Source organism: Capricornis sumatraensis, chromosome 1, assembly GCF_032405125.1.
Source record: "Capricornis sumatraensis isolate serow.1 chromosome 1, serow.2, whole genome shotgun sequence".
NCBI classification, from domain to species: Eukaryota; Metazoa; Chordata; class Mammalia; order Artiodactyla; family Bovidae; genus Capricornis; species Capricornis sumatraensis.
Genome location: NC_091069.1, coordinates 68,844,132 through 68,871,559, shown reverse-complemented (window position 1 = coordinate 68,871,559; position 27,428 = coordinate 68,844,132). Strand labels below are relative to the sequence as shown.

Below are 27,428 nucleotides of genomic sequence, written 5' to 3'. Positions count from 1 at the left end.
GTGAAATAGCTGGAACTGTCAAGTTTAAGAAGACAACTGTAATGGGGAAAAATAGCCAAGTCAGCAGGAATTGTTTCATTATTGTTTCAAACATCTTGGAGCAATCAGAAGTGCTATTCTCTCTTATCTGTTGGAAGCAGCTCCTTATCCAGTCCCTCTCAAAAACTCCCCACGTCTGTGGACACTAGTTACGCTGGAAATTACAGTCCTCTCTAGTGATTCCTTGTCTCCTAGTTTTACTCCTGCAATACGCCCAAATATACCTCCTTGTTTTTAGCCACTATACCATCACTATAATTCAAGTGGGTTTATTTGGGTTCCTTTTTTTTTTTTTGAGCTATACTAGATAGTGCTATTCAGGCTGAACTCAGGTAGGAATCAGAAGACCTGATACCACCTAGGTATTTAACCTTGCAAAGGCATGTAAATTCTCTGGGTCATGGTTCCAACTCTACAAAATTAGAGAAACAGACTTCCTGAATCCATTCAAACTCAAACATTCTATGATTCTGACTTTCCAACCCTGAATGTTTCCAATCTTCTTTCTCACTACTCTGCTGTAGTTCAAAATTGAGCCATTCATCAAACGTTCTTAACCTTCCTGGGAGGCTTTGTCCCTCATGCTCTTCTCCCCATCCACAGCGCCCTCCTCTCACCTCTGGCGACAGCACACCCAAGTCAGTCAGCACCACCTCAAATCCCACCCATACATGAAAGCCTCTCCCCCACCCTACTATGTAACTCAAATAATGCTTTCTTTCATATTATTCTTACAGTAATTATCATATCCACCCTGAAATATAGACGTGTATACTTGTACATTTTTTTCTACTACAGTATTAACTGTCAAGGACTAGAACATTATCTTTATTAGTACAATGTCTAATTATTTCAGTTCAGTTCAGTCACTCAGTCAGGTCCAACTCTTTGTGATCCCATGGACTGCAGCATGCCAGGCTTCCCAGTCCATCATTATTTATCGGCCAACAAATAGTAAGTTATTATTATCAAGTTAAAAATGGTCAAACATTCACACCTAACCCTTAAACCAGCAAAAGTTTATTAATGCAGTTTTAAGAAATATAGAGAAGTGGCTGATATGACTTTAGCTGTATTCTGTTTCTCTGTACCACTGCTTTTGCTCCTGCTGAAGACAAGACGTCTGCCCAGGAGGCCCAAAGGCACGCACCGGAAGATATTTACATTCATTCACCTGGCATTTATGTGCTGTTACTGCAATGGCAGCACAGTTATCACTCTTTCCCAGAGACCACAGGTATTACATATCAACTATATGACATTAACTTTACTAACGTGACTGGAGAACTTGGAAAACTGTCCAAAAGGCGGTTAAATTGGCATGTTAGCTGAATTTACTTTATGACTATAAAAGACCTTTGAGCTAATGATAATGTTTTATTAGTTTCTTTTAAAAGTCTTCGTTAAATCAAACAATATGTAAAATTTATAATAATTTAGAATTGTTGACCTGACAACATTTTTATGTATTTCAGTGTAACTAATTAAAAATCATACTCCTTTACAATTTGTGGCATGATATAACTGCTGTTTTGAAACTGCAATTTCATATTACTGAATTCACAGTTTGTTTCCTCTGTAAAATGTAGTAATGTCTAGTCTCATAGAGTCTCATGAAAACTGGGAACCTGAAATTAGGACAACAGGGGTGTTAAGTGATAGAAACTGGTGTTAAGTCTGAGATAAAAGACTCATTTAAAAATATGAAAATTTAGTGGCTGTCAGGGGCCAGGTGGGGAGCAGCTATAGATACAAAATGTCTTTTGAGTATAACGAAAATATCTGGAATGAGATGGTGATGGTTGTGCAATTCTATGAATACATGGAAAACCACTGAATTCTCCAGTATGTGAATTATATTTATCTCAATTTTTAAAGGAGGGGATGAGGGTGGGGAACGTGCTGAGTGTGAAGTGAGATCAGAAGATCCAAGCTGAGGTGTGTCCACCCCGTTAGCAACCAGAGATATAATGCTAGTGTACTTGTCAAAATAAGGTAAGAAGATGATAATTTATAGACAAGAAAATGGTGAAATAAAGGAGTTCTCCAAAGGATAATAAAAGTAATGCCTTAGGGAAGGAGGAGAAGAAACTAAACAGAGTAGGAAGGAATGGTAAGAAAAGACACAGACATAGTGAGGAAGCACAATGGAAAAGCATAATATCAGATAGCCTAAAAAGTAATCAATTAAGAAAATACAACTCTCGCCAATCCCAACATGTGAAAAAGATACAGCTTCCTTAAAAGTAAAATTAGGTAACCAACACCTAATTCTAATAAGTAAATATTACTAACATGTAGTGGAGTTAGGCTACGGCTAATGATACATAAACCCAGGCTTTTCCATCAGGAGCCTATGAAATGACCATTAGGAAATCTCAAAAGCAGATGCTTTTGGCATAGCTTTTTAGCAAAAATTTGCAATTTTCTTCTAGCAGTTAAAAAAAAAAAGCATGCCTGTAACTCTACAAGTAGCAGAAATTAGTCTCAGTCAATACTGAGACTGTTTGCAGTGCTGCGAACGTGTGCCTTGTTTCCAGACATCTCACCTGAATGGGTGGCCTTCATCAGATTTCTGGATAGCCTGGATCACACCCTTATATATCCTAAAGCTGATAGTCACAGAGAGCAGGGCCAAGGCAATGTAGGCCGTTACACTCACAATGCTGAATACTGTCAGTGAGAGCAGCAGGAATAAGCTGGCACCAAACACCACTCCAGTCTTCTTAATGTCTCTCCAGTAGAGGAGGTCAACAACTGAAGATGTAAAAAGAAGAGATCCGAAATTAGAACATTACCTTACCCATTTTTATTTGCCACATTTTTATTTACCTACAAAAGTAAAATGGCCTGAAGTATATATATATATATATATATTCAAATAACAGAAAAAAGTATCTTAACACAGAAAAACTACTAACTCAAAACATGCTAAGAAATTAAAACTTTACTAAAAACTAAACAGGTGAGTTTCACGGCTCTGCTTTTAAGAGTTCTCTGAGAAAATTTACAAAACGATAACCTAACCTGGCTATCACTGAAACAAACATTTCCTACAAAGCTAATAGCAGAGGGAAATAGCCTTTACACTACCCAGAAAGTTATTTTCCTCTAGGAACAGGTAAATGCAATGCCATAAAACTTTAGGTGTCAAAGAAGAAAACATGTTACACTATTATATAATGTTTATTAATAGTAAGGAGTCAGACAAAGCCTAACCTAGCAAGCCTGCTCTTGGCCCATGGTCACAGGCCACTGTGGGGATTGAATTACCAGGGGCCTGTGGTCTCAGGATCAGGTTATGTACAACCCAAGGAGAACATAATTATGTATAACCCTCCTCTGCAGGAGGCCCAAGAGCTCTGGAACTCACAGGCTAAACATAGTTCATCCCTTTCTGGATTGTGGACAGTTGGGATCGGGGAACGTTCTTATAGTAAAATAAATATGGATATACTCGAGTACATTTTTAAATAGTTAATTTTTAAGATGAAGGAGGCAAGAAAGAAAAATCACATCTAGGGGCTACTTCAGTCTTGATCCCCAGGTCCTCTAATGTGTTTGAACTTCCTTTAGTGTTAAGGGTACTTTTGTGGGAAAATTTATGTATACGAACTACAAAATTTAGATATTATTATGAAACCCTAAATTCCTATTAGTGAATATGATATGAGTACTGATTAAGATATTTTAAATGCCCGTAAGTGTGCTGCACATACCAGGGGTTCAACAGTTATTATGTTTAAGGAACATTTAATTCACCCTCCTAAATATAATCTGATTTGAATGCTATTAATTTAACATCCTATATATGATTTACAGCTTTGTTTTCAAACTCTTATTTCAACTATTTATTAAAGTTTCTCTATTTCGAGTTCACTCCAACTCTGCCTAAAACACCCACATCAGTTATGTTCTATCCAACTAGTCTCTACGACTACACCAATATACTAGCACAGCTGCGACCTGATCAGAGCTTGAAATGGGGCATCTGTACCATGAATAACAAACACTGAGTAACGAAATAACAGCAGTGCTAACGGCTTTCTCACATTCAGCAAACACTTATTGAGCTGATACTGTTAAAAAACAAAAACAACTCAACCTAGTAGAGTGAATTTTAAAACCTGAAAATGGGGCCATGGATTTTTCTTTAAGCCCTGTCCTCTCTGCTGCTAAGACGCTCAGTCGTGTCCGACTCTGTGCGACCCCATGGACGGCAGCCCACCAGGCTCCCCCGTCCCTGGGAGTCTCCAGGCAAGAACACTGGAGTGGGGTGCCACTGCCTTCTCCAATGCATGAAAGTGAAATCGCTCAGTTGTGTCCGACTCTTGGCGACCCCATGGACTGCAGCCCACCAGGCTCCTCCATCCATGGGATTTTCCAGGCAAGAGTACTGGAGTGGGGTGCCACTGCCTTCTCCAACTCTAAAACACTATCATTCTAGAAAGATGATAAGACACATAAAAAGAGTATCAGTAAACTTTAAAACAAATACCATACCATTGTGAGAATTTAGAAAAGGAAAAAGACTGGAGGAAATTTTAAAAGACTTTGTGAAAGAGACAGATATCAGGCTGAGTCTTGAAGAATGGGTAGGCATCTAGAAAACCTACAGGGACAGGGCTCATTTTAAGTCTCTGCTAGCAACAATTCTAATAACCAGTGCAGTTTTCTTTCTTTCAGCAAGAGGGTAGGGAGAGCAGTAACAAAGTTAGCCTTTGGTAACATTCTTTCCTGGAGGCTCCCCCTGTGCCCCACAACAGTAGCTTACCTAAGACAGACACAACAGGAGCTTACACAGACAAAGCACTTAAGACTCCGGAGTCGAATCACCTAGACTCAAACACTGGTTCCATAACATACTAGTTATGTGACTTCAGGCAAGTCATTAAATCACACTACACTTCACCTTCTTCCTCTATAAAATATGTATACAAATAGGAATGACTTTACTGAGATCATTACCGATTTTACTGAGATGTTGTAAGGATTAAGTGAGATAATGAATTAACAAAATTCTTCAACAGTAAGATAATGAATAGAATGCATTTAATATAGTATACAGCATAAAATAAATATCTTAATAAATGTCAAAGCTATTATTTTTATTATTATAAATGCCACCATAATCATTATCACCTTCTTATTCAGATTTTTAAATAATAAATACACAGAGAAAAAGAAACTGTCAGCCTCGTGTTTTCCAGATGGCGCTAGTGGTAAAGGACCCACCCACCAATGCAGGAGATGTAAGAGACTTGGGTTCCACCCCTGGGTTGGGAGATCCCCTGGAGGAGGGCACAACAATTCACTCTAGTATTCTTGTCTGGAGAATCCCATGGACAGAGGAGCTTAGTGGGCTATGGTCCATACGGGTGAAAAGAGTTGTGCATGACCAAAGCAACTTAGCACACATTGCTGTGTTATATCACAAACATGTCACTTTATAAATCACCCGGAAAAGGATTTTAAAACATACTCAAGTTTTCATCATTACAGAGCAAATAAAAGTTGATAACCTAGATGAATGAGCAAGTAAACACCCCAAATCTATTTTTATATAAAAAAGAGAAACTCTTCCTTTGTAAAAATGTCTGCCAGAACATTTATTAACCCTCAATATCACTATTGCTAATAAAAGATAAACGCAGATATCCTCACTATTTTTTACCATCATTAAAAAGACTTAGAGGTATTTACAACATGTATTAACATCAAATCAAGTTATATAATAAAACAAGAGTTACTCTCTGAACAGTTTCAATGACTAGATAAGAATTATTTATAAGTAGTCTCTGATTGCTGTATAGATGGCTGTGGTGTAAAGAAGTACCAGGAACAGGGACTCTAGAAACCCACACCCTGGTACCCACATCCTCAGCACTGAATAACTTTGGATGAGGGTCTGCTTCTTGTAGACTCACAGAAACTAACAGGATTCACAGTTAGTACAAAGATACGCGTCAGTCCTGCATTCAAATTCCCAATCAGCGTCCAAATTAGTCAGACTTTATGTTCTATTGTTTGTGCGAGATAAAAATTTTAAATATCTGCTTTCTTTTTTGATCTAGATTTACTAGGGGGTGAGAAGCTTAAATATTTTTATTTATATCAGTTTTTTGAAGTGAACATTCCTTTTGGTCAAACATTATTAAAGATTTAGGAAAACAAACCCACATTCCTATAATTTTTCAAGCCATTATAAACTATGCCATTATGACAACAGCATGAGAGGAGCTAAAAAGAGAAAAAGACTGAAAAGCTACAGACTTTTTACACCTAAGAAATGTCTTCCGCATTGCCGATATCCCTTTATTTACTGAGTCAGCATTTACTGGGCACTCAGACCAAATACTGTCTATAGACATTATCTCTTTCAATTATTAAAACTCTATATGAGACAGGCTTTCAGACAAGAAAAGCGAGACCCAGATCATTTAATAAGTGGTGCACTTGAATTTTTAACACAGGCTTCCACTGATAAAACTCACCCTCTTCAAGCATGATGCCAAATTAAAGGCTCAGACTTTTATTAAAAATATGTAACTATGAAGTCTGAAAGGCTATCTAGTTAACAGTTTTTATCTCTCGGTTGAACTGTTATGAACTTAATTTGCTTCATTTCCTTTTACGCCACCTGAAATTGTCCCTTTTTGAGGGAAGCATGAATTACTACTATATTTACCAAAAATGCACCCTTTCTATTCCTGTTTCATACCACTAAAGAATCTTATAACAAATGTGGTTCTCCCAGTAGGCTTTCCTACTGGGAAGAAAATACCCTCCCTGATAGCTTAATACTAATATTTACATACAGCTCATAGTTAAAGTTCTGGTGCTTTGGGCTGAATCAAGCCAATTTCCGCTAAGCTCATGATATGAGGACAGTCATGTGTATGATCCAGTGATATTCAGTGACTGCTGCCTAAGATAAACCTAACTGCGGGCAAGTACAGTAAACTGTAACCTACCACTTCCTTTCTACCTATCAAATGGTTCCTAAAAATGAGGTCTTTTCAAGAAATGGAAGAGCTCTGAAGATCTTGTCTGCAAGTCTATATATACTGTGTGAAAATATCCAAAGAGTGATGTAAGAGTTTCAAAGCAGATACGATGAGAGTCATGTGGAAATAAGTCCCAGAGATGCCCTGGTGATGAGGAGGAACAAAGGGCAGAAGAGTCAAGAGACACGACAGCTAGGTACTGACAGGCAAGCAGAAGCCAAAAGTAACATATCCTACAGGAAGGTCTGAGAAGCAATCCGCATGGTCATCATGTCATTGTGCAAAGTATAGAAGGGTTTCAATCTTTTTTTGTAAAGGAATTTAACAGACTGTTAGTGAAGCTGCAAGGATTAAAAAAATACAATTTCTAGCAAAGAGGGGTATAATTTTAATTGATATTCACCAGTATTTCCAGTTTCACAGACTCCTTAAATTGGTTCTAATGAAAAAACTTTGAAAGATAAAGTTTATCTGGTATTGGTGATTCTCAATGGAGGGAGTCATAAAATTTTTTCAAAATCCTTTCCTTCCTGAGAAATATATTCAAATATTATTGCTTCTAATATCCATCAAGAAATGTATGCATTATATCCATTAGTTAATTTAGATGTTTGTTCAACCCTGACACCAAAATCAGGCAGACACATCACAAGAAAACTACAGACCAAGATTCCTTATGAATACAGATATAATAATCCTCAACAAAGTACGAGCAATCTGAATCTAGCAACACATAAAAAGGGTTACATACCATGGCCAACGGACTTCCCTGGTGGCTTAGACGGTAAAGCGTCTGTCTACAATGCGGGAGACCTGGGTTCAATCCCTGGGTCGGGAAGATCCCCAGGAGAAGGAAGTGGCAATCCACTCCAGTGCTATTGCCTGGAAAATCCCATGGACAAAGGAGCCTGGTAGGCTACAGTCCATGGGATCGCCAAGAGTCGGACACGACTGAGCCACTTCGCTTTCACTTCACCATGGCCAAGTGGTATTTATCACAGGAATACAAGGCTGGTTTCAACATATGAAAACCCATCAATAATACACCATATTAAAAGAATTAAGGACAAAACCCCACATGATGACAACAAAGAAGCATATGACAATATCTGAGACCCTTTTCATTATAAAAATACAAACTAGCAATAGGAATGGAAGGAATGTCCTCAAGCTGATAAATGTTATCTACAAAAAACCCACAACTAACATCATACTTAATGATGAAAGACTGAAAGCATTTCCCCTAAGGCCAAGAACTAGGCTAGGATATTCCTCTTTCAACTTATATTCAACACTGTCCTGGAGATATGGAGGTAGGGCAGTCAAGAAAAAGAAAGAAAAGGTATCCAGACAGTAAAGAAAGAAATTCAACAATCTCTATTTGCAAATAACACAATGTTATAGGTGGAAAATCCCAAGGAATCCACCAAAAAGGCAACAAACTAATAAACAAGTCCAGAAAGGTTGTAGGATATATATATATATATATATATATACACACACACACACACACACACACACACACATATATATATATTGATCAATATATAAAAAATCAATTGTATTTCTATACTAGCAATGAATGATCTGAAAATGGATTAAGAATTCCATTTACAATAAGCATCAAAAAGTTTAAACAGAGCAAAAGACTTAGAAACTGAAACTACAAGTGTTGAAAGAAATTAAAGACAAATACATAGAAAGACAGCCCATGTTTACAGATTAAAAGCCTCAAATTGATCTATAGAGCAATCTCTATCAAAATCCTAGCTGCCTTTTAGAAAAAAACTGACAAGCCAATTATAGAATTCCAATGGAAATGCAAGAGATCCAGAATAGCCAGAATAATTTTGAAAAACAACAGAGTTGGAGCTTTCCTTTTTCAAGGCTTCCAACAAAGCTACAGTAATCAGTTTGGTAGCTGTGTAAGGATGGACAGATAGACAGATTATGGAATAAAATTAAAAGTCCAGAAATAAACCCTTACATTATGGTCAAGTGATTTTGACAAGGATGCAAAGACATTCAATGGGGGAAAGAACAGTTTTTTCAACAAGTGGCGCTAGGACAACTGGACATTAACTTCAAAGAGACCGAGCTGGACCCATACCTTACACCATATACAACTCAAAATGGATTAAAGACCTGAAGAGTTTACAGTACAAAACTTAGAAGAAAAAAATAAGTATAAATTTTCATGATTTTGGATTAGACAATGTTTCCTTATAGCAGAAACAGTTTTTAAAAAGTAATAAATTGACCTCAGTAAATTAAAAACTTCTGTGCTTTAGAGGACATTATCAAAGTGAATTTTCAACCACAGAATGGGAGAAAGTATTTACAAATTAAACATCTGATAGAAGACTTGAATTCAGAATATATTTAAGAAACTCTTAACAACTCAACAATAGCAAGACAAATCAGCTGAAAATTGGCAAAGGATTTGAATATAAATTTCTGCAAAGAATATGGCCAGTAAGGAATGTAAAGGTGTCATTAATCATTAGAGAAATGCAAACCAAAACCACAACCAGATATCACTTCAGACACACCAGGCTGGCTAAAATAAAAAAGGCAGATGACAAACGTTGGCAAAAAGTAAAAGACTGGAATCCTCTTACGTTGCTGATTGGAATATAAAATTCATCCATGGTGAAAAACTGGCAATTCCTCAAAAAGTTGAACAGAGAGTTACCATATGACCCAGGAATTCCACTCCTAGAAATTTCCATCCAAAAGACTAGAAAAATCTATGTATACAAACGTTCACAGCAGCATTACTCATAGTAACCCAAAGAGGAAACAATCCAAATATCCATCAACTGATGAATGGATAAACAAAATATTCATATGACAGAATATTATTCAGCCATAAAAAGGAATGAAGTACTGATAACATGCTACAACATGGATTAGTCTTGAAAATATTTCGCTAAGCTAAAGAAGCCAAACACAAAAAGTTACACGGTTCTGTTTACATCAAGTGTCTTTAACAGGCAATTCTACAGAAGCAGAAAGTAGATTTGTGGTTGCCAAGAACTGGGAGTAGAGACTGGGAATGACTGATGATGGGTTTAAGATTTTTTTGAGGGTGGGGATGAAAATGTTCTGAAATTAAATAATGGTGATGGCTCCACAATTCTGGAAATATACTAAAAATCAATGTGTTGTATATTTAATTAAAAAATTAAAAACAAACAAAAAAACCCTTCAGTAAATATTACTGACTGATTAGAATGAAAGCATACTTATGCCAGTTTAAAGCATGCAGTAATTCTAATTATTAAAAAAATGTTTCTATGCTTTGGATTTAACATCTGTTTATTTAAACTATCAGATATCTACACTTTTAAATAAAAAACAGTGATGCTTTCAGATAACTTAAAAAACAGTAAATACTGTCTTACAGGCTTTTCTCTCCTTACCAGAACCCGAAAGACTGCTAGATGCCTTTAATCTTTATATTACCTGCTTCATTAATATTTGCTGCACTGTCTGAATAACGGCCAGATTAACAAGTTTCTATTCCTAAGAATAATTAAAGAGTTTAATATTTTCAAATTAAAGGACATCTTTAAATAAGAACTACAAGGTCTCTAAAATGTTAATTTTTGATTCACCTGTAATCACTTCAGTACTGCTGTTTATGAAGGAAGAGTTTAATGGCCTCTTTATTCTTGAGAAACCAAAATTAAGACAAAGGGCTTGTACAAGGAAAAGTTTACCCTTTCATGCTTCCTGAAGTCCCTCTGTATTGCAGAATGGAGTGTTAATCAGGCAAGGCAACCTAAACTTTATTCTTAAAGAAAATATTTATGAAATTCCTTTTAAAAATCTGAAATGAATCTATCAGTGCCTCTTCCTTTTGTAATGCTTATGGATTACCAAATATTAATAATTTTGATCAATTTAAACAAAATTTTTGTCATTTAGAAAAGAGTGATTTATTCCCTGCAGTGCTTCCCCACTTTTGTTTTCAAAATAAAACTGTGAAAAATCTTTGATTGTGCTTTGTGCAGTGCACAGAGCAGTACAGCATCATTATCAAATCAAAATTTTAATTTAATTCCCCATACACTACAGTCTTTTATTCAAAAGAAATAACTTCTGGCCCAAGGAAGAGTAGGAAGAGTTTGCGTACATGTGGTAATCATAAATTGTCGACTGTCATAGCTAAAAATAGTGCCAGCCTTACATGTAGGAGTCATCCAATTACATTTTGCCCCTAATCAAATTCTTACTGAAGCTCTTCCTTGAATAGCCTGAAGTCAGGTTTCAATTCCTAAATCTTTTATCTGGGTAGGAAAAAACACTGAATTAGGTGGTCTAAAAACGCTGAGAGAACAAGCAACAGCTAGTGGTAAAGTGCCTACTTCCCAAGCAAAAGCAAATACTAAGTACTCTTTAATAAAGTAATGTGAAGAATGAGAAAGGAAGAAAGGCAGTTAAAAAGGAAATTAATAAATATAAACAAATAAATGTTTAACTATTAGAATGATCTCCAAGCCAGGCTTCAGCAATACGTGAACCATGAATTTCCAGATGTTCAAGCTGGTTTTAGAAAAGGCAGAGGAACCAGAGATCAAATTGCCAACATCTGCGGGATCATGGAAAAAGCAAGAGAGTTCCAGAATAAAACATCTATTTCTGCTTTATTGACTATGCCAAAGCCTTTAACTGTGTGGATCACAATAAACTATGGAAAATTCTGAAAGAGATGGGAATACCAGACCACCTGACCTGCTTCTTGAGAAACCTATATGCAGGTCAGGAAGCAACAGTTAGAACTGGACATGGAACAACAGACTGGTTCCAAATAGGAAAAGGAGTACGTCAAGGCTGTATATTGTCACCCTGCTTATTTAACTTCTATGTAGAGTACATCATGAGAAACGCTGGGCTGGATGAAGCACCAGCTGGAATCAAGATTGCCAGGAGAAATGTCAGTCACTTCAAATATGCAGATGACACTACCCTTATGGCAGAAAGTGAAGAGGAACTCAAAAGCCTCTTGATGAAAGTGAAAGAGGAGAGCGAAAAAGTTGGCTTAAAGCTCAACATACAGAAAACGAAGATCATGGCATCTGGTCCCATCACTTCATGGGAAATAGATGGGGAAACCGTGGAAACAGTGTCAGACTTTATTTTTTTGGGCTCCAAAATCACTGCAGATGGTAACTGCAGCCATGAAATTACAAGACGCTTACTCCTTGGAAGAAAAGTTATGACCAACCTGGATAGCATTTTGAAAAGCAGACATTACTTTGCCGACTAAAGTCCGTCTAGTCAAGGCTATGGTTTTTCCAGTAGTCATGTATGGATGTGAGAGTTAGACTGTGAAGAAAGCTGAGTGCCGAAGAATTGATGCTTTTGAACTGTGGTGTGCAGAAGACTCTTGAGAGTCCCTTGGACTGCAAGGAGATCCAACCAGTCCATTCTAAAGGAGATCAGCCCTGGGTGTTCTTTGGAAGGAATGATGCTAAAGCTGAAACTCCAGTACTTTGGCCACCTCACGTGAAGAGTTGACTCATTGGAAAAGACCCTGATGCTGGGAGGGACTGGGGCCAGGAGGAGAAGGGGACGACCGAGGATGAGATGGCTGGATGGCATCACCGACTCAATGGACATGAGTTTGAGTGAACTCTGGGAGTTGGTGATGGACAGGGAGGCCTGGCGTGCTGCAATTCATGGTGCTGCAAAGAGTCGGAAACGACTCAACGACTGAACTGATTAGAGTGATATTAAATTTTTAGTTTATTTTTCACAATCATAGTCTTCATACTAATACATACTAAGTTATTTATTATAAATCACACGCCTTAAATAAAATTTTCCCAATTGCCAGGAAAAATGAGTAGAATTCAGAGTTAATCATTTATTACCGCATAGCAAGTTTTTATCTCCATATAATAAGCAATACTCTTGCCTGGAGAATCCTATGGACAGAGGAGCTTGGTGGGCTACAATCCCTGGGGTCGCAAAGAGTCAGACACGACTGAGTGACTAACACGCACACACAGTAAGCATTTGCTTGGCTAATAAACAACAGGTGAAGGTACACAAAAAGATCTGTGCAGAGTGGGAGTTTAACCTTTCAGCAAAGACAGTAAGAGAAGCTTGAGTCCTATTTCTTCCATCTATTTACCACCAGTATGACCCTGGTTAGATCACTTAACCTAGTTTCCCATGTATAAAACTGGAAAAATGATAGCCACCTAACAAGTTAAGTTGAAAATGAAATGGGATTTCACACGTGAAAATGCTTGATGAACTAAATTCTAAATAAAAGTAATGTCTGAAGAGATAAAGTCAAGTAACTCAATCAAATATTAAATACTATGCTTTAATGCTCAACTAAGCTCTGATTTTTTTAAAAGGTGAGTTCAACTTTCTCTGAAAGAAAGCACTGCTAACTTGGTTTCAGTTAGGAAGTTTCATGTTGAAGGGTACCTAGTATTGCTACAAAGTATCTCAACTAAATACCTGGCAAACCAACCTCCCTCTTGGCCATCTCTCCTCATCCCGTAGCTTGAGTTTCTAAAAGACATTAATTTCAGACAGGTCCTTGTGTCTTTCATAACTAAATCTTCCCTGTCTTACTCCTGACAACTTTACAGTATGTTGTCCATTTTGACCACCACATATCTCAGGAATAAACATTTTACATAAAATTAGTATAAATTCTATATTTGCCCTTTCCATAGTAATTTAGCAATCCCCTATTCTGAGCAAGGAACTGTGCAACTATTTTGTATACATTATCACTGATCACAACACCTCTATAAAGTGCTTATTACCTGCATTTCATACATAAAGAAAGTGAGGCTTAGAAGTATTAATATTATTAAATTGTGCAGGGTTACCAACTGAAACTCAGGTCTGACTATGAATGTCTCACTCCTTCCATCATACCACATTTTGTATTTAAAGGACTTTATCTAACCCCACATCCAAGGTCAGAGGTGGCAGTCGAGGGGAGCTACCCCACGCCCAATGTAGGGAGCTGTGGCTGCGCTTTGCTGGAGCAGCCGTGAAGAGATACCCCACGTCCAAAGTAAGAGAAACCCAAGTAAGACAGTAGGTGCTGAGAGACGGATCAGACAGACTCAAACCACAATCACAGACAACTAGCCAATCTGATCACATGGAACACAGCCTTGTCTAACTCGGTGAAACTAAGCCATGCCGTGTGGGGCCACCCAAAACAGATGGGTCACGGTGGAGAGGCTTGACAAAATGTGGTCCACTGGAGAAGGGAATGGCAAACCACTTCAGTATTCTTGCCTTGAGAACCCCATGAACAGTATGAAAAGGCAAAAAGATAAGACACTGAAATATGAACTCCCCAGGTCGGTAGGTACCCAATATGCTACTGGAGATCAGTGGAGAAATAACTCCAGAAAGAAGAGGATGAGATGGTTGGATGCCATCACCGACTCAATGGACATGGGTTTGGGTAGACTCCAGGAGTTGGTGATGGACAGGGAGGCCTGGTGTGCTGCGATTCATGGGATCACAAAGAGTTGGACACAACAGAGTGACTGAACTGAACTGATCAGTACTCATTAGCTCTTTATCCTTCTTGAGGATTCCATATAGTGTTTCAACCCCAGTTTAAATAACTGAGGAGATGCCATTTCAGTAATACAGATTCATTAACAGGACTGAATCATGTTCTGTTTAAATTGCAAATTGTGATTCCTAGAACCTATCTAAATTGTCCCTCTCTTTGAAAATAATAAATTAAAACTATAATAGCAATAGATTTAGATACATGAGACAACATAAATCGACCACAAAACTGCACATCTTCCTAATAATGTAGCATTTTTAAGTTCAATGTCTTAAGCAATGTTGGATAATTACTCCAAAAGAGACTGACAGTCCAATAGGCACTTCAAAGTAGAATATGTGACCTCAAAAGATTAAGAGTAAGCAACAGAAAAGTCATGAAAACCCTTGAGCCTTTTTTGTAAAAGGACATTATGTATGATCCACTGTGAAAATTCAACTATAAACATGTCATTTTGTGTTAACCAATTTCATAGTAAAAACTACACATCAGAAAGCCCCCAAACTTGATTCATTTCTGTTTATTCTAAGAACTTATGCACAGCTGTGATTGCAACCTAAATTTTAAATTTCGTAACTGTTGGTTTTATGTTTCAAAATAAAGTCTTAAATAAATTTTTTGCCCTCTGTTATTTGCCATGAAATTTGAGCTTACTTTAAGTGGTTGTTTCCCCTATATTAAGTATCCTCAAGGAGAAAATGTTTCAATACAGTGCAGGAAAGTAAAACTACTATTATTGTTGCTGACTTCTAAGGAAAATCCAAACTTCTATGAGTTAAGAGAACTGTGAGGTTCCCTAACTAGCCAACCAATTTACTTAATTCATTAGTTCCTGTTGTTTTCAACACTTCCTTTAATCCCACATTCCATTTCCAGCTGTATTAGAAGAGAACCAAAAAATACAGCAGAAAATAGTTCTAACTTCTCACTTGCAATGTGCTGGCATCCACACATGACAAGAAATAGGCACCAAACCTTAGAAACAGGAAATTGCTGCAGAAGTCCTATTTTCTACTAATAAAAAATAAGTGGGAAACATACTGTTCCATTACTCCAGAAATCTGAAAAGCTTAATAAACTGAAATAGGTGGAAAAGTCAGAGCAAATTACTAGTTTAAAAAGAGAATGAACTTCACTAGTAGGTAAACCTCTATAACCTTACATATCTATTGCATACTCAATATAAGTGCTCAATGAATAAATGGCTAATAGTACATACAGTGTGTGTGCATGTGTGTGTGTTAGTTGCTTCAGTCGTGTCCAACTCTTTGTGACCCTATGGACTGTAGCCCGCCAGGTTCTTCTGTCCGTGGGATTCTCCAGACAAGAATACTGGAGTGGAGCCCTCCTCCAGAGGGTATTCTCAACCCAGGAATCAAACCCACATCTGCACCGGCAGCACGTATGCAACGGTATTTTAGTGCCTATCAATACCTTACATAATGCTTAAAATGTGATTGGATTAAAAATTTGAGGACAATGAAGCAGACTAAAGTAGACATATTGATATATTTATACACTATATACACAGAAACACACATCCAGTAACATAAATAAGCATTATCCTGGATGATGACCCTATGCCACTAGCTATGTAGTGCTAAACAAATAATTCAATCTCTTTAGTTTTCCTGTTTTCCTTACCTGTAAAACATGACTATTTAGAATAGGATAAAAGACTATTAAGATGTCTTATCTATGGGTAAAATATAAAAATCCTGGATTCACAAAAGTTCCTTAAGTTACTTAACTGCTCCTTTAAGAAAGGGTAAGGTAAGGAGAATCTCTTATTTTTCCCATTTGAAAATACATTTTTAAAAATTCCCAAGAATGAATGTATGGGCGTCCCAGGTGGCAGTGGTAAAGAATCCTGCCAATGCAGGAGATGCGGGTTTGATCCCTGGGTCAGGAAGATCCCCTGGAAAACAGCATGGCAACCCATTCCAGTATTCTTGCCTGGAGAATCCCATGGACAGAGGAAACTGATGGGCTACAGTCTATGAGGTTACCAAGAGTCGGACACAGTTGAATGACTGAGCGTGCACAGAATGGATGTATACGGTTCAAGGACAGGAGTAAACCTGGACGAGTATCAAAGTTCTCATCCTCTCACTCTATTGCAAAGCTATGCACAGTCAGTGAGAAGACCCAATGATGAGGCCACCGCTATTTCTTCTGCTTTCAAGGAATTTATAGACTAGAAAAAAAAAAAGCCAATATTTTATACATATACGTGTCTGTGTGTGTCTGTGTGTGCACGTGTGCTGTGCTAAGCTGCTTCATTTATGTCCCACTCTGTTGAGACCCTAAGGACTATAGCCTGCCAGGCTCCTCTGCCCATGGGATTCTCCAGGCGAGGATACCAGAGTGGATTGCCATTCCCTTCTCCAGGGGATATACCCAACACAGGGATCGAACTGGCGTCTCTTAACGTCTAACCTGCATTGGCAGGCGGGTTCTTTACCACTATAGATGTAAAACTGTAACCGAAGGCACAGAATGAAACCCAAGAGATTGGAGTTCTGAGGAACACTGGATTATCTTCACTTGAGAGGTGAATACCTCAGGAAGGACTGGGCCTAAAACTTGGATTGGATTTTAGACAGAGAAAAACAGAAGCAAATGCAAAGAACAGGCATGTTGAGAGAGTAAGTCCTACTGTGGCTGGAGGCAGAATAATGGGAGATGGGATTACAGAGGCTAGGACGAGACTATGAATGCCTTTTAAAAGTCCAGGACAGAAGTATGAACTTGATTTGAAAAGTAAAAGAAAATCTCTTAAGCGCAATAATCACAGCCATACTTTAGGAAGTGTTTGGCTTGATACATAGGATTTAGTAGAAAAGCCAGTTAGAAGTTCTGGTGAGGAATGAGGAAAACCCAGATTTGGGTAAACATAAAAAACAGAGAAGATACTTCCATTGTTCCCACTACTTATCCACTTAAGATTTTAAACCATATAAAGGAGGAAAAAATTGCAAATTTACTCTTTTTCAACTTAAACTGGTTCTCATCAAGTAATTTACTTAAAACAGACAAAAATAGCTATCTTAGAAAAGAGTTAAAACCATCAAGAAAGCATATGGAGTATTTAATTTTGGCCAGGGTTTCAGGACAGGTACTTCTATACATTGCTCAAAATCATTTGCATCTTTCTGGAGGGTAGTTTTGCAACATGAATCAAAAGTCTAAATACTATAATCCAGCAATTTGGAAATAATTATAAATAAGAACAATAATTTACCTCCAATACTTTGGCCACCTGATGTGAAGAACTGACTCATTTGAAAAGACCATGATGCTGGGAAAGATTGAAGGCTGGAGGACAAGACGACCACAGAGGATGAGATGGCTGGATGGCATCACCGACTCAACGAACATGAGCTTGAGTAAGCTCCGGAGTTGGTGATGGACAGGGAAGCCTGGCGTGCTGCAGTCCATGGGGCAGCAAACAGTCAGACACGACTGAGCGACTGAACTAAATTGAACTGATATTTGTTCTAGCACTGCTCATACTTGCAAAAACTTTAGGAATAACTTGAGTATTTAACTATATGGGATTAACAGGGCATACTTAGAAGACTACATCCATTAAAACAATGTAGAATGTTTTGTGAAGTGATAGCTTCCTTCTTCCACAGACCTTCTAAATTTTCTACAACATACACACACACACACAGTATAACAATACTAAAGCAGTAAAAAAACTAGAAAAAATCGCTAATGAATGACTCAACATTGGGTTTCAGCTAAGTTTAGAAGTGAAAAGCAGGGAGGCTTCCTCTAATCAATAGGTCTCTCAATTGATTAAAATCCAAGTTCCCTTCTCAGGATTTTTTGGGGGGTGGGTTTAAGTAAGGGGTTTAGTAAGGCATGTTTCAAGCACCAAGATTTCTTCTTCTCTCTACCTGAATGTCAGTATAAGCATACGCCTGTATCCACATACTCAGTAACCTTATGCTTTGAAAGAAATTGAAAGTGACTTAGCAACAGCAGAGAAAGCCCTAAACTCCAGAAATGGTCCTAGGTCAATCTGTCTTGCCTTACAATCAAACTAGGTTTAAATGCTAGAAAACTTCTGTCCCCATTCTACACAAACTTCTCTCAAGGTTCACTTACAGCATGTTAACTGCCAAATCCCAAAAGCACTGGTAATAATGCGTAGTGTTGCACATTTCTAAAATTCAATAGGGTCCACAGTCATTCCTCCATCATCACATTAAATGACTTCTCTGTAGTGTTTTAACCACCCATTCTATTTTCTCTTGAAAAATCTCTCTCTCCTTAAGATCAGGGAACCGGCACGATCCTGCTTGGACTCTAACTTCCTTGTCATCCTGGTCCGCACATCCCCACTATTTCAATAGGTTTTAGGATTTCCTTACTTAACCTTCTGTTCTTTTTATGCTAATATCCTCACAGTATTCATCTGTCTCACTCTGCATTCAATTCTCAATTAGTCATTCATCATTAGGCCTGTCATTTCACTAAGCTTCAGTAAATTTCCAAAATGGAACTTGGCATCATTTCTACCTACTTTAGCTCTATTTCCACTGACACTAAAGCATGAGCACTACCAAAGTTTCACTCTGAAATTTCATGTTGTCCTCCGAGTCCCTCCCTCGCCCTAGTCCCACAAATCTATGTCAAATGTCAAGTACTCCTCTCTAAGTTTCTCAAACCTGCCACCCCCTTTTCATTCTTATTTCAGGCCAAATCTAGGCACTATTTGCTTTAAACGTGGGCACAAATACAGTCATCCCCTTCTGCCTCTAAGTTCTTCTCGAATTTATCTTATATAGCACCCCAAAACAGTCTTTAAAACTTCCAAAGGCTCTCACTCCTTTTATGATAAAATCCAAAGATTGCAGTGTCTTCTGCAATCTGACCCAGAGTATCTTTTCATAAAACCAGAGAACATCAACACTGGTATACCAGAAATCATGCAAAAGAGGAAAATGAAGACAAAAATAAGGTTCAGTTTCTTACTCTGGCCAAAATCACACACAAAGAAAAACCACAGAAAGAGAAACCTGAAAACATAGATTGGGGTTTCCTAAATGTGTCTGATTATAACATAAATGGTGTTATAACCCCAGTGTCAAGGCCACACACTTCCCCTGTAAGTTCTGATTTGGTAGACCTGAATAGGATCACAGGAATCCATACAAAAAAGAAGGTAATTCTTCTCTTCAAGGAACTTTGAGGAAACCTGACCTAGATCTTACAAATCTTCTACATTCTTTAATCATACCAATCTTATCTTGCAGCTACTATCCTATAAACATTCTGTTCTACCCAGAAAGCTCTATTATACCTTGCTTAGTGGTTAAATCATTCTCCCACCCCACCCAAATCTCCAAACCTACCTATTCCTTCTATTTTGGGCTCTTTAAAATCTTTTGACTGTCTTAATCAGTGCTTTTCAAATCAACCTCAATGGTCAAGTACTTCATAGATTTCATTTGTTATAAGTATTCCACTAAGAACACCAGAAAACCCAATATGAAAAATACATAAAAGAATATAAATTGTTAATGTGAGGCTTAGCCTGAAAGATAGAATGTCTTCAACAATAATCAGCAAAAACAAAAACAAAACCAAATTTTAAACACTGAAATCAGAATATCTCATTTCTTTATACCCTTCTATATTACCATCATTAGATGTGACAACTGGATGAACAGGGGTGGTAAGGGAGGAGAAAAATATATGTATGGGCTTAAGACTGTTTTTTGTTTAGTATACCTAGAGAGCTTAGATTAGATTCTTTCCTCTATTGTCACACTTTTCATAAAATGAAGAAAAACTCACTCCATGGTCGTTTCAGCTTCTCACTGATTTCCACTTAAGTCATAACCTCTAATCTGCAACATTAAAATTATCTGCTGATAAACACTAAAATATAACTTAACAAATGAATACGAAGAATAGATAAAGTTAGTCTTCCCATGTATAAAAGCCAAAGGCAGGCACTAAAAAAAGTATCAGGCCATTCCACTTACATATAAAATGAGGCTCTCCAGAGATATTTCAGAATAAATTTGATTTTATATATAGTACCTGAAAATAATCAAAATAAATCTCTGGTATAATATGGATTATACTCGATCTTAATTTCTCCAATATCAAAGTATTCCTAAATTAGTTCAGCAAATAAAGAACTAAAGACGTTGTTAAATGGTCTAACATTCAACTTATTAATATAGAGACTTAACGGTTGCTGAGTAGGCTGTGATGTGACTTTTCACTTATTTTTAAAGTCTATATTTATTGTATTGTTACCCCTAGTGATGTTTTTACTTAACAAAACCTAATAAAGCAATTTAGTTTCACTTTCTAATGCTAATGGTCAGAAGGATGAATAAAAATCCTTCTCTTCATTAAATTCATATGTAAGGAAACCATAAAGGTAAAAAAAATCCAGCTATATTGTTTTTTGTTCTTTAAGTGTTAACTATAAACTCTTTCAAATGTCTCAATATGACCTCAATCTTAAGCTCACCTTTTCCCCACAATACTTTACTGACCAAATTTTTAAAGATATTGTAATTAGCTCCACATACTGCTTTTAGAGACATTTACCACCAATTCTGCTAACAATTTTGCTATAGAAATATTTTAATTATAAAACTTAAATGTGGCCAAAAAATTGCTTGTATGGAATGTCTAATCAGACTACTTAAAAACAGGTCTAACAATTTTTAAAATAATTTATTATAAGGTCAGATATACAGTCTGATATACCTTCCTTCTTCCTTAAAATGGCACATTTAACCATCTACATAATAAAATATTTTTAAAATATTCATTACACTCATGAGCTTAAATTCTTACACAACCCAGACCCACTGGGACTTGAAAGGATCTGGGCTTTCAAGGGGAGGAAAGGGGATCAAGATCACTGATTGGTTACAAGGACAAAGGTTACTGATTTAAATATAGACACACAGTTAAAACTACTGTGTATATATTTTAAATGTTTTAAGACATACAAAATTATAATCTAATTAAAAGGTAACTGGTAATAACTTTAAAGGTTCAATAATATTTCCAAAGAAGAAAACAGGCTTAGTGCAAACACAGAATCTTGCTACCTACAAATCTTTGGATAGAATTTCAACTACATCAAGTCAGCTTAAAAAAAAAAATACTGAGTCACAGAAAATATGTCATTACGGAATACAAACATGCCTATGTAGATTTATCACACCCAAGTGACCAAATGAAATTCTGTTAAAAGGACATTGTTTAAAACATGAAAGATTTAAGAACAGAACCTAATCAACGACAGGACTGCAAAGACGAGATAGACTGCCAGTGAAACAGAACAGCATGACATTTTCTCATACACAGCCAAATGCAAAAACATTTGAAATAGCTGATTTAATCCTTTACTCTTAAACCCTTATCAACTTCATTTTCAATCCAAAATAGATCTAAATTGCAAAGGTTATTCATAGAAATACATTACTGGTCACATAAAAAATGAACAAAAGATTAAAAGCAGATATACCCTTGTCCTTCCAATTTTTCTTCTGACCGTCCATCTCTTGTCACGATCTGCCCTACAGATGCAATTATCAATTATGCATACCAGCAGAAAAGCTGCAACTGCAAAAATCTACCCCGAGACATGAAATACCCGTTTCCTCAACCGAAGCCTGCAGTCTCCTCTGCTGCACAACTGCAGCAGGACTGAAGTCACCTGACGCCTTCTGGGTGTGGAACAGTCTGACGCAGTGCAATCTGTAACTAGGCTACCAATGCCCAGGCACTGCCGCCTTCTTCTGTCTGCTTATTGTTCTAGTCTTTTGCTTGTTGCTCACACCCAATGGAGCTACTTTTGTAGGGTGGGGTGGGGTGGGAGGCAAGCTACCAAAAGAAAGGAAAGAAAAGAGGGTTGCTCTGGCAGAGTTAATCACTGAATATATCTGTAACATACTTGAAGACCACATTCGGTTTTTGTTTTTTTTCTTGACAAGGGAATTATGCTGCTGCTTTCCAGCTGCATTTAAAACTTTAAAATTAATGATTACCTGATAAGATAAAAATGGACTGATCCAAAGAAGGGTAACAGCTTAAATTTCAAGTCTTGCAAATGCATTCTCTTTTTACTTTCTCCTAAATTATCAGCATTTTGTACCCTTATGAAGGTATGACAAGAGAATCTTAAAAGTTAAATTATTACTGTTTCTTGAATATAAATTAAATAGAAAAAAGTTTTTATTCTATTTCAGCAATCTATTTCTAATGTAATGCTATTTTTTTCTTTTGCAATTACAGAAATCCAGAGACTTGCAAATATACACTTATTCATAATCACCACCTGCTCCAACTCAATCTTTCAATAAATATCTATTAGACACCACTGCAGGTACTATTAATAGACTCTTTGCTTGAGGAGAAATATTCACATGCTAATTATATCATTCACTTTGGGAAAGTGACATAAGACCAAAATAAAATTTTACTGATAAATACAAAAACAAATCTAAGGAATTTCCAAAATTTTTATTATAAAATTATAAAACTGACATTCATTTCAGTACAGAATATTTTATCTTTACTAACATTTCACAACTGGTTTGACTAATGCTATCATTTGACTTTAGCAGGAAAGGCAACATATATTTTTTAATGCTTTATATGCTGAAGTATAAAGAATGGAGCCTATGCAGGAAACTACATACTTCAGAAGATTAGCTACAATGAAATAGTATAACATATATATATGTTTTATATATATATTATATATATATATAATATATATATGTATACATATTAGAACTTGCTGTAAAACTGGGGCTTCAAAAAACCAGTGATCATATCAGAAGTGGCCTGAATAAAGAACTCAGTTCTTTCCCTCTCTGCCTCTCTAACTCCAAACACAAATAAAGCGAAGCAATTTTTAAAGAGAGTCTAGTATTCTCAGATAAAAAGTTAATATTTAACTTTAAATTCTCCTCACTGGACCCTTGGATAATGTGATATTTGAGAACACTGTCATCAAGCCATATCACAGCTGAAAATCTCTGGCCTCTTCCTGTAGTAGTTAGAAATGCCAAAATATGCACTAATTAAGTAACATTTCCAAAGCAGTATTTTCTAATAATGAATTCCTCAAGACTGAAGGCCAGTAACTACTTTAACATTAGAATAATGCACTCAAAAACATCGCCCAAACAGTTTCCAAGTCAGAGATTACTACACTAATAGGAGAGGGAAAAACGAATTCTTGAGACAAAAGGTATTTACCATCCATATTATTCACATCTTCTGCTCCTTGACTCGGTTCAGTCTAGGATTTCAGACAGCAGAGGTCTGTATTTTGGAGTAGGCAGCAATACGTAAGCTGTAAGACCTCCCAGGCCACCTCTTGCAAGATAGTCCTCCTTTTCCATTTCTTTCCTTCCTCTAATTCTGAACCCCAGAAAAACTCAAGTTTTTGTTTTGCTTTGTTTGCTTTGTGATGTTTAGAGATGAAGACAAATAAGGTGAGAAAGAAGGGATCACTTGGGTTGAAGTGCTACTCTCTAAATTGGCAGTTGCTAGTATACAATTCTTAATAACTAAAAAAATTATTTCTACTTTCCAGCAATGGACAACAGGAATTTGTAATAAAAAAGTTATAGTTACAGAGTAGTTTTAAACTTACTTCAAGATTTAATTATTCTGAGCTATACCAAAGTATGAAACTAAACATATGTCCCATTACTGAAAGGGATTAAAGTATAATGCTTAACACCATATGCTGTAATATAATGCCCTCTATGGACTAAATTATAGCACTTCAGCATTAATTACTGAATTGAACCTAAGACATGAACAAAGACTGTATTCTAGAAAATGAACAAGCTAAAAATAACCAAAAAATAATGAACATTCTAAGATCTATAAACAATTTCATATAAGCTGCTAAAAATGAATGCTACAAACCATAAAGAAATTGAAAGTGATACTATTCAATGAGAACTAAATAAACATTGATTTCTTATATTATAATCCAAAATAAATACAAAAGATCCAAAGCATTTTAAAATTTGGAATTAAATAGTCATTAAGTTTTGAAGAAATCTTTGAAAACTTTTAAGTTTTCGCTGAATACATGTTTGGGGGAATCTTCAGGGTCACTTCATAATGTTTATCAGAGCATGATTCAAGCATTTGTTTGATTCAATATGTTGTGCCTGAATTCAAAATCCTCTTATATATAAAGTCATTTTCAAAGTCATTTCTTAGGGTGAAGCAAATATGCACAACTCACTAAACTCCTTCGCCCAACTGAAAATGGTGGATTACAGAGCATTCCACAGATACCCTTTTCTGTCTCCAACACTAGATGGCACCAACACCCACAGTTACAGTTGACTGTCCAACCCAAGACATGCAATCTGGCAAAAACTACTCAATCTTCCAGCTCTTTCCCAGGACTGATTGGCAGTCAGGAACTAGATCAAAGTACCATGGAAAATGAAAATAACTCCAACACCAAAAAACATGTGGAATAAAACGATCTTTGACCAGAATTCAAAATCAATTTCGAACAGATCGGAATTAAAGAAAGTGAAGTCGCACAGTTGTGTCTGACTCTCTGCGATCCCATGGACTGTAGCCTACCAGGTTCCTCAGTCCATGGAATTTTCCAGGCAATAGTACTGGAATGGGCTGCCATTTCCAGGGGATCTTCCCAACCCAGGGATTGAACCCGGGTCTCCCGCATTGCAGGCAGACACTTTACCGTCTGAGCCACCAGGGAAGCCCAAATTAAAAATTAAAAATGAAGCTATAAATTAGTAAATAAATTAAAGGTTATAAATATTCCCATGTGAAAACTGAAAATATCCACTAAAAAGTAAAATAAAATTTAGAAAACTAAGGGAAAATTATAAAATGACAAAAATTTGCATCTTTGTTCTGTATACAAAGAACTCTCAAAGTCAGAAAGAGGTGATTCTAAATTTTAAATGGGCAAAGGGGATGAACAGGCACTTCAAACAAGAAATACAAATAATCGATAAATATGTGGAACACGTTCACTTTCATTAATAATCAAAGATCAAAACAGCAAGATAGTTACTTTAACCTATCAAACTACTAAAGGTTTAAAAAAAAAAAAAAGCCAAGTACACAATGTCTGGAAGGATACTTACGAAGCAAGTCCTAGTAAATGACTCTAGGAAGGTACACTAGACAGCTGGTTAAGAAAGGGAGAAGATTTTACTGTAATTATACTTTTTGAACTTTGTATAATGTGTAAGTCATTAACTATCAAATTTTTTAAAAAAAATTAATAAATATTAATTGTTGGTAATCAACAGAGCAATGGGTTTTCTAACTATTAGAAGGTCAAAAATTAGTACAAGTCCTGACAAGGGATTAACCTCCAAAGTATACAAACAGCTCATGCAGCTCAACATCAAAAACCAAACATCCCAATCCAAAAGTGGGGAGAATTAAACAGACATTTCTCCAAAGACGTAAAGATGGTCAACAAACACATGAAAAGATGTTCACATCGCTAATTATTAGAAAGATACAAGTCAAAACTACAATATCACCTCACACCAGTAAGAATGGCCATCATCAAAAACAAAAAATCTACAAACAATAAATGCTGGAGAGAGTGTCGAGAAAAGGGAACCCTCCTACAGTGTTAGTGGGAATGTAAATTGGTACAACCATTATGGAGAACAGTATGGTGGATCCTTAAAAAACTAAAAATAGAGCTACCACATGACCCAGCAATCCCACTACTGGGCATATACCCTGAGAAAATCATAATTCAAAAGGACATATGCAGCATAATGTTCACGGCAGCACTATTTACAGTAGTCAGACATGGAAGCAACCTAAATGACTGTCAACAGAGTGGATAAAGATGATATGGTACATATATACAATGGAATATTACTCAGCCACAAAAAAGAACAAAATAATGCCAGTTGCAGCAACATGCATGGATCTATCGAGATGATCATGCTGACTGAAGTAAGCCAGAGAAAGACAAATATCACATACTGCTTATGTGCTTGCGTGCTAAGTCACTTTCAGTCGTGTTCAACTCTGTGAGATCCTATGGACTGTAGCCCGCCAGGCTCCTCTGTCCATGGGATTCTCCAGGCAAAAATACTGGAGTGGGTTACCATGCCCTCCCTTCAGGGGATCTTCCCAACCCAGGGATCAAACCCATGTCTCTGCCACCTTACACTGGCAGGCAGGTTCTTTACCACTAGCGCCACATGGGAAGCCCCATATTGATTATATGCAGAATCTTATTTTTTAAAAAAAAGGTACAAATGAACTTATTTACAAAACAAAAATAGAGTCAGACATGTAGAAAACAAACTTATGGTTACCAGGGGGAAGGGATAAATTGAGACTAGGACAGACATATACATACTACTACATATAAAATATATAATAAGGACCTATAGTATAGCACAATGAGCTCTACTCAATACTCTATAAAGACCTATATGAGAAAAGAATCTATTAAAGATTGGGTATATGCATAACTGATTCACTTTGTTGTACACTTGAAGCTAACACATTGTAAATCAACTATATTTCAATAAAAAATTATTTTGCAAAGTTAGCCCAATATCTGAAACACAGTAGAAGCTCAAAAGGTATTGTGTTTACTATACCTAATTTGCTATGCAACCTTGGAGAAGTTTCTTAACATTCCTGGACTTAGGTTTTTTCATCCTTAAGTGATTCCCTCTTTCAGATTATGATGAAGACTAAATGAGATGACTTAAGTGAACGTTCTTGGTGCTTAGAAGATTTCCCATAAATGGCAGTCC

The 27,428-nt window shown here is 36.6% G+C and overlaps 1 protein-coding gene across 4 annotated transcripts in view; it reads right to left on the bottom strand.

Moving 5' to 3' along the window:
• RTN4 (reticulon 4) overlaps nt 1-27,428 on the bottom strand; it is a 74,182-nt gene that overhangs the window by 13,802 nt on the left and 32,952 nt on the right. For 3 of the 4 annotated variants that reach the window (XM_068989152.1, XM_068989160.1, XM_068989168.1), the window contains one exon: nt 2,589-2,796. In XM_068989152.1, the coding sequence (XP_068845253.1) occupies nt 2,589-2,796 (208 nt within the window). Of the gene's footprint in view, nt 1-2,588; nt 2,797-22,135; nt 22,285-27,428 lie in introns of those variants that run through there. The other variant, XM_068989176.1, reaches the window with a different exon arrangement.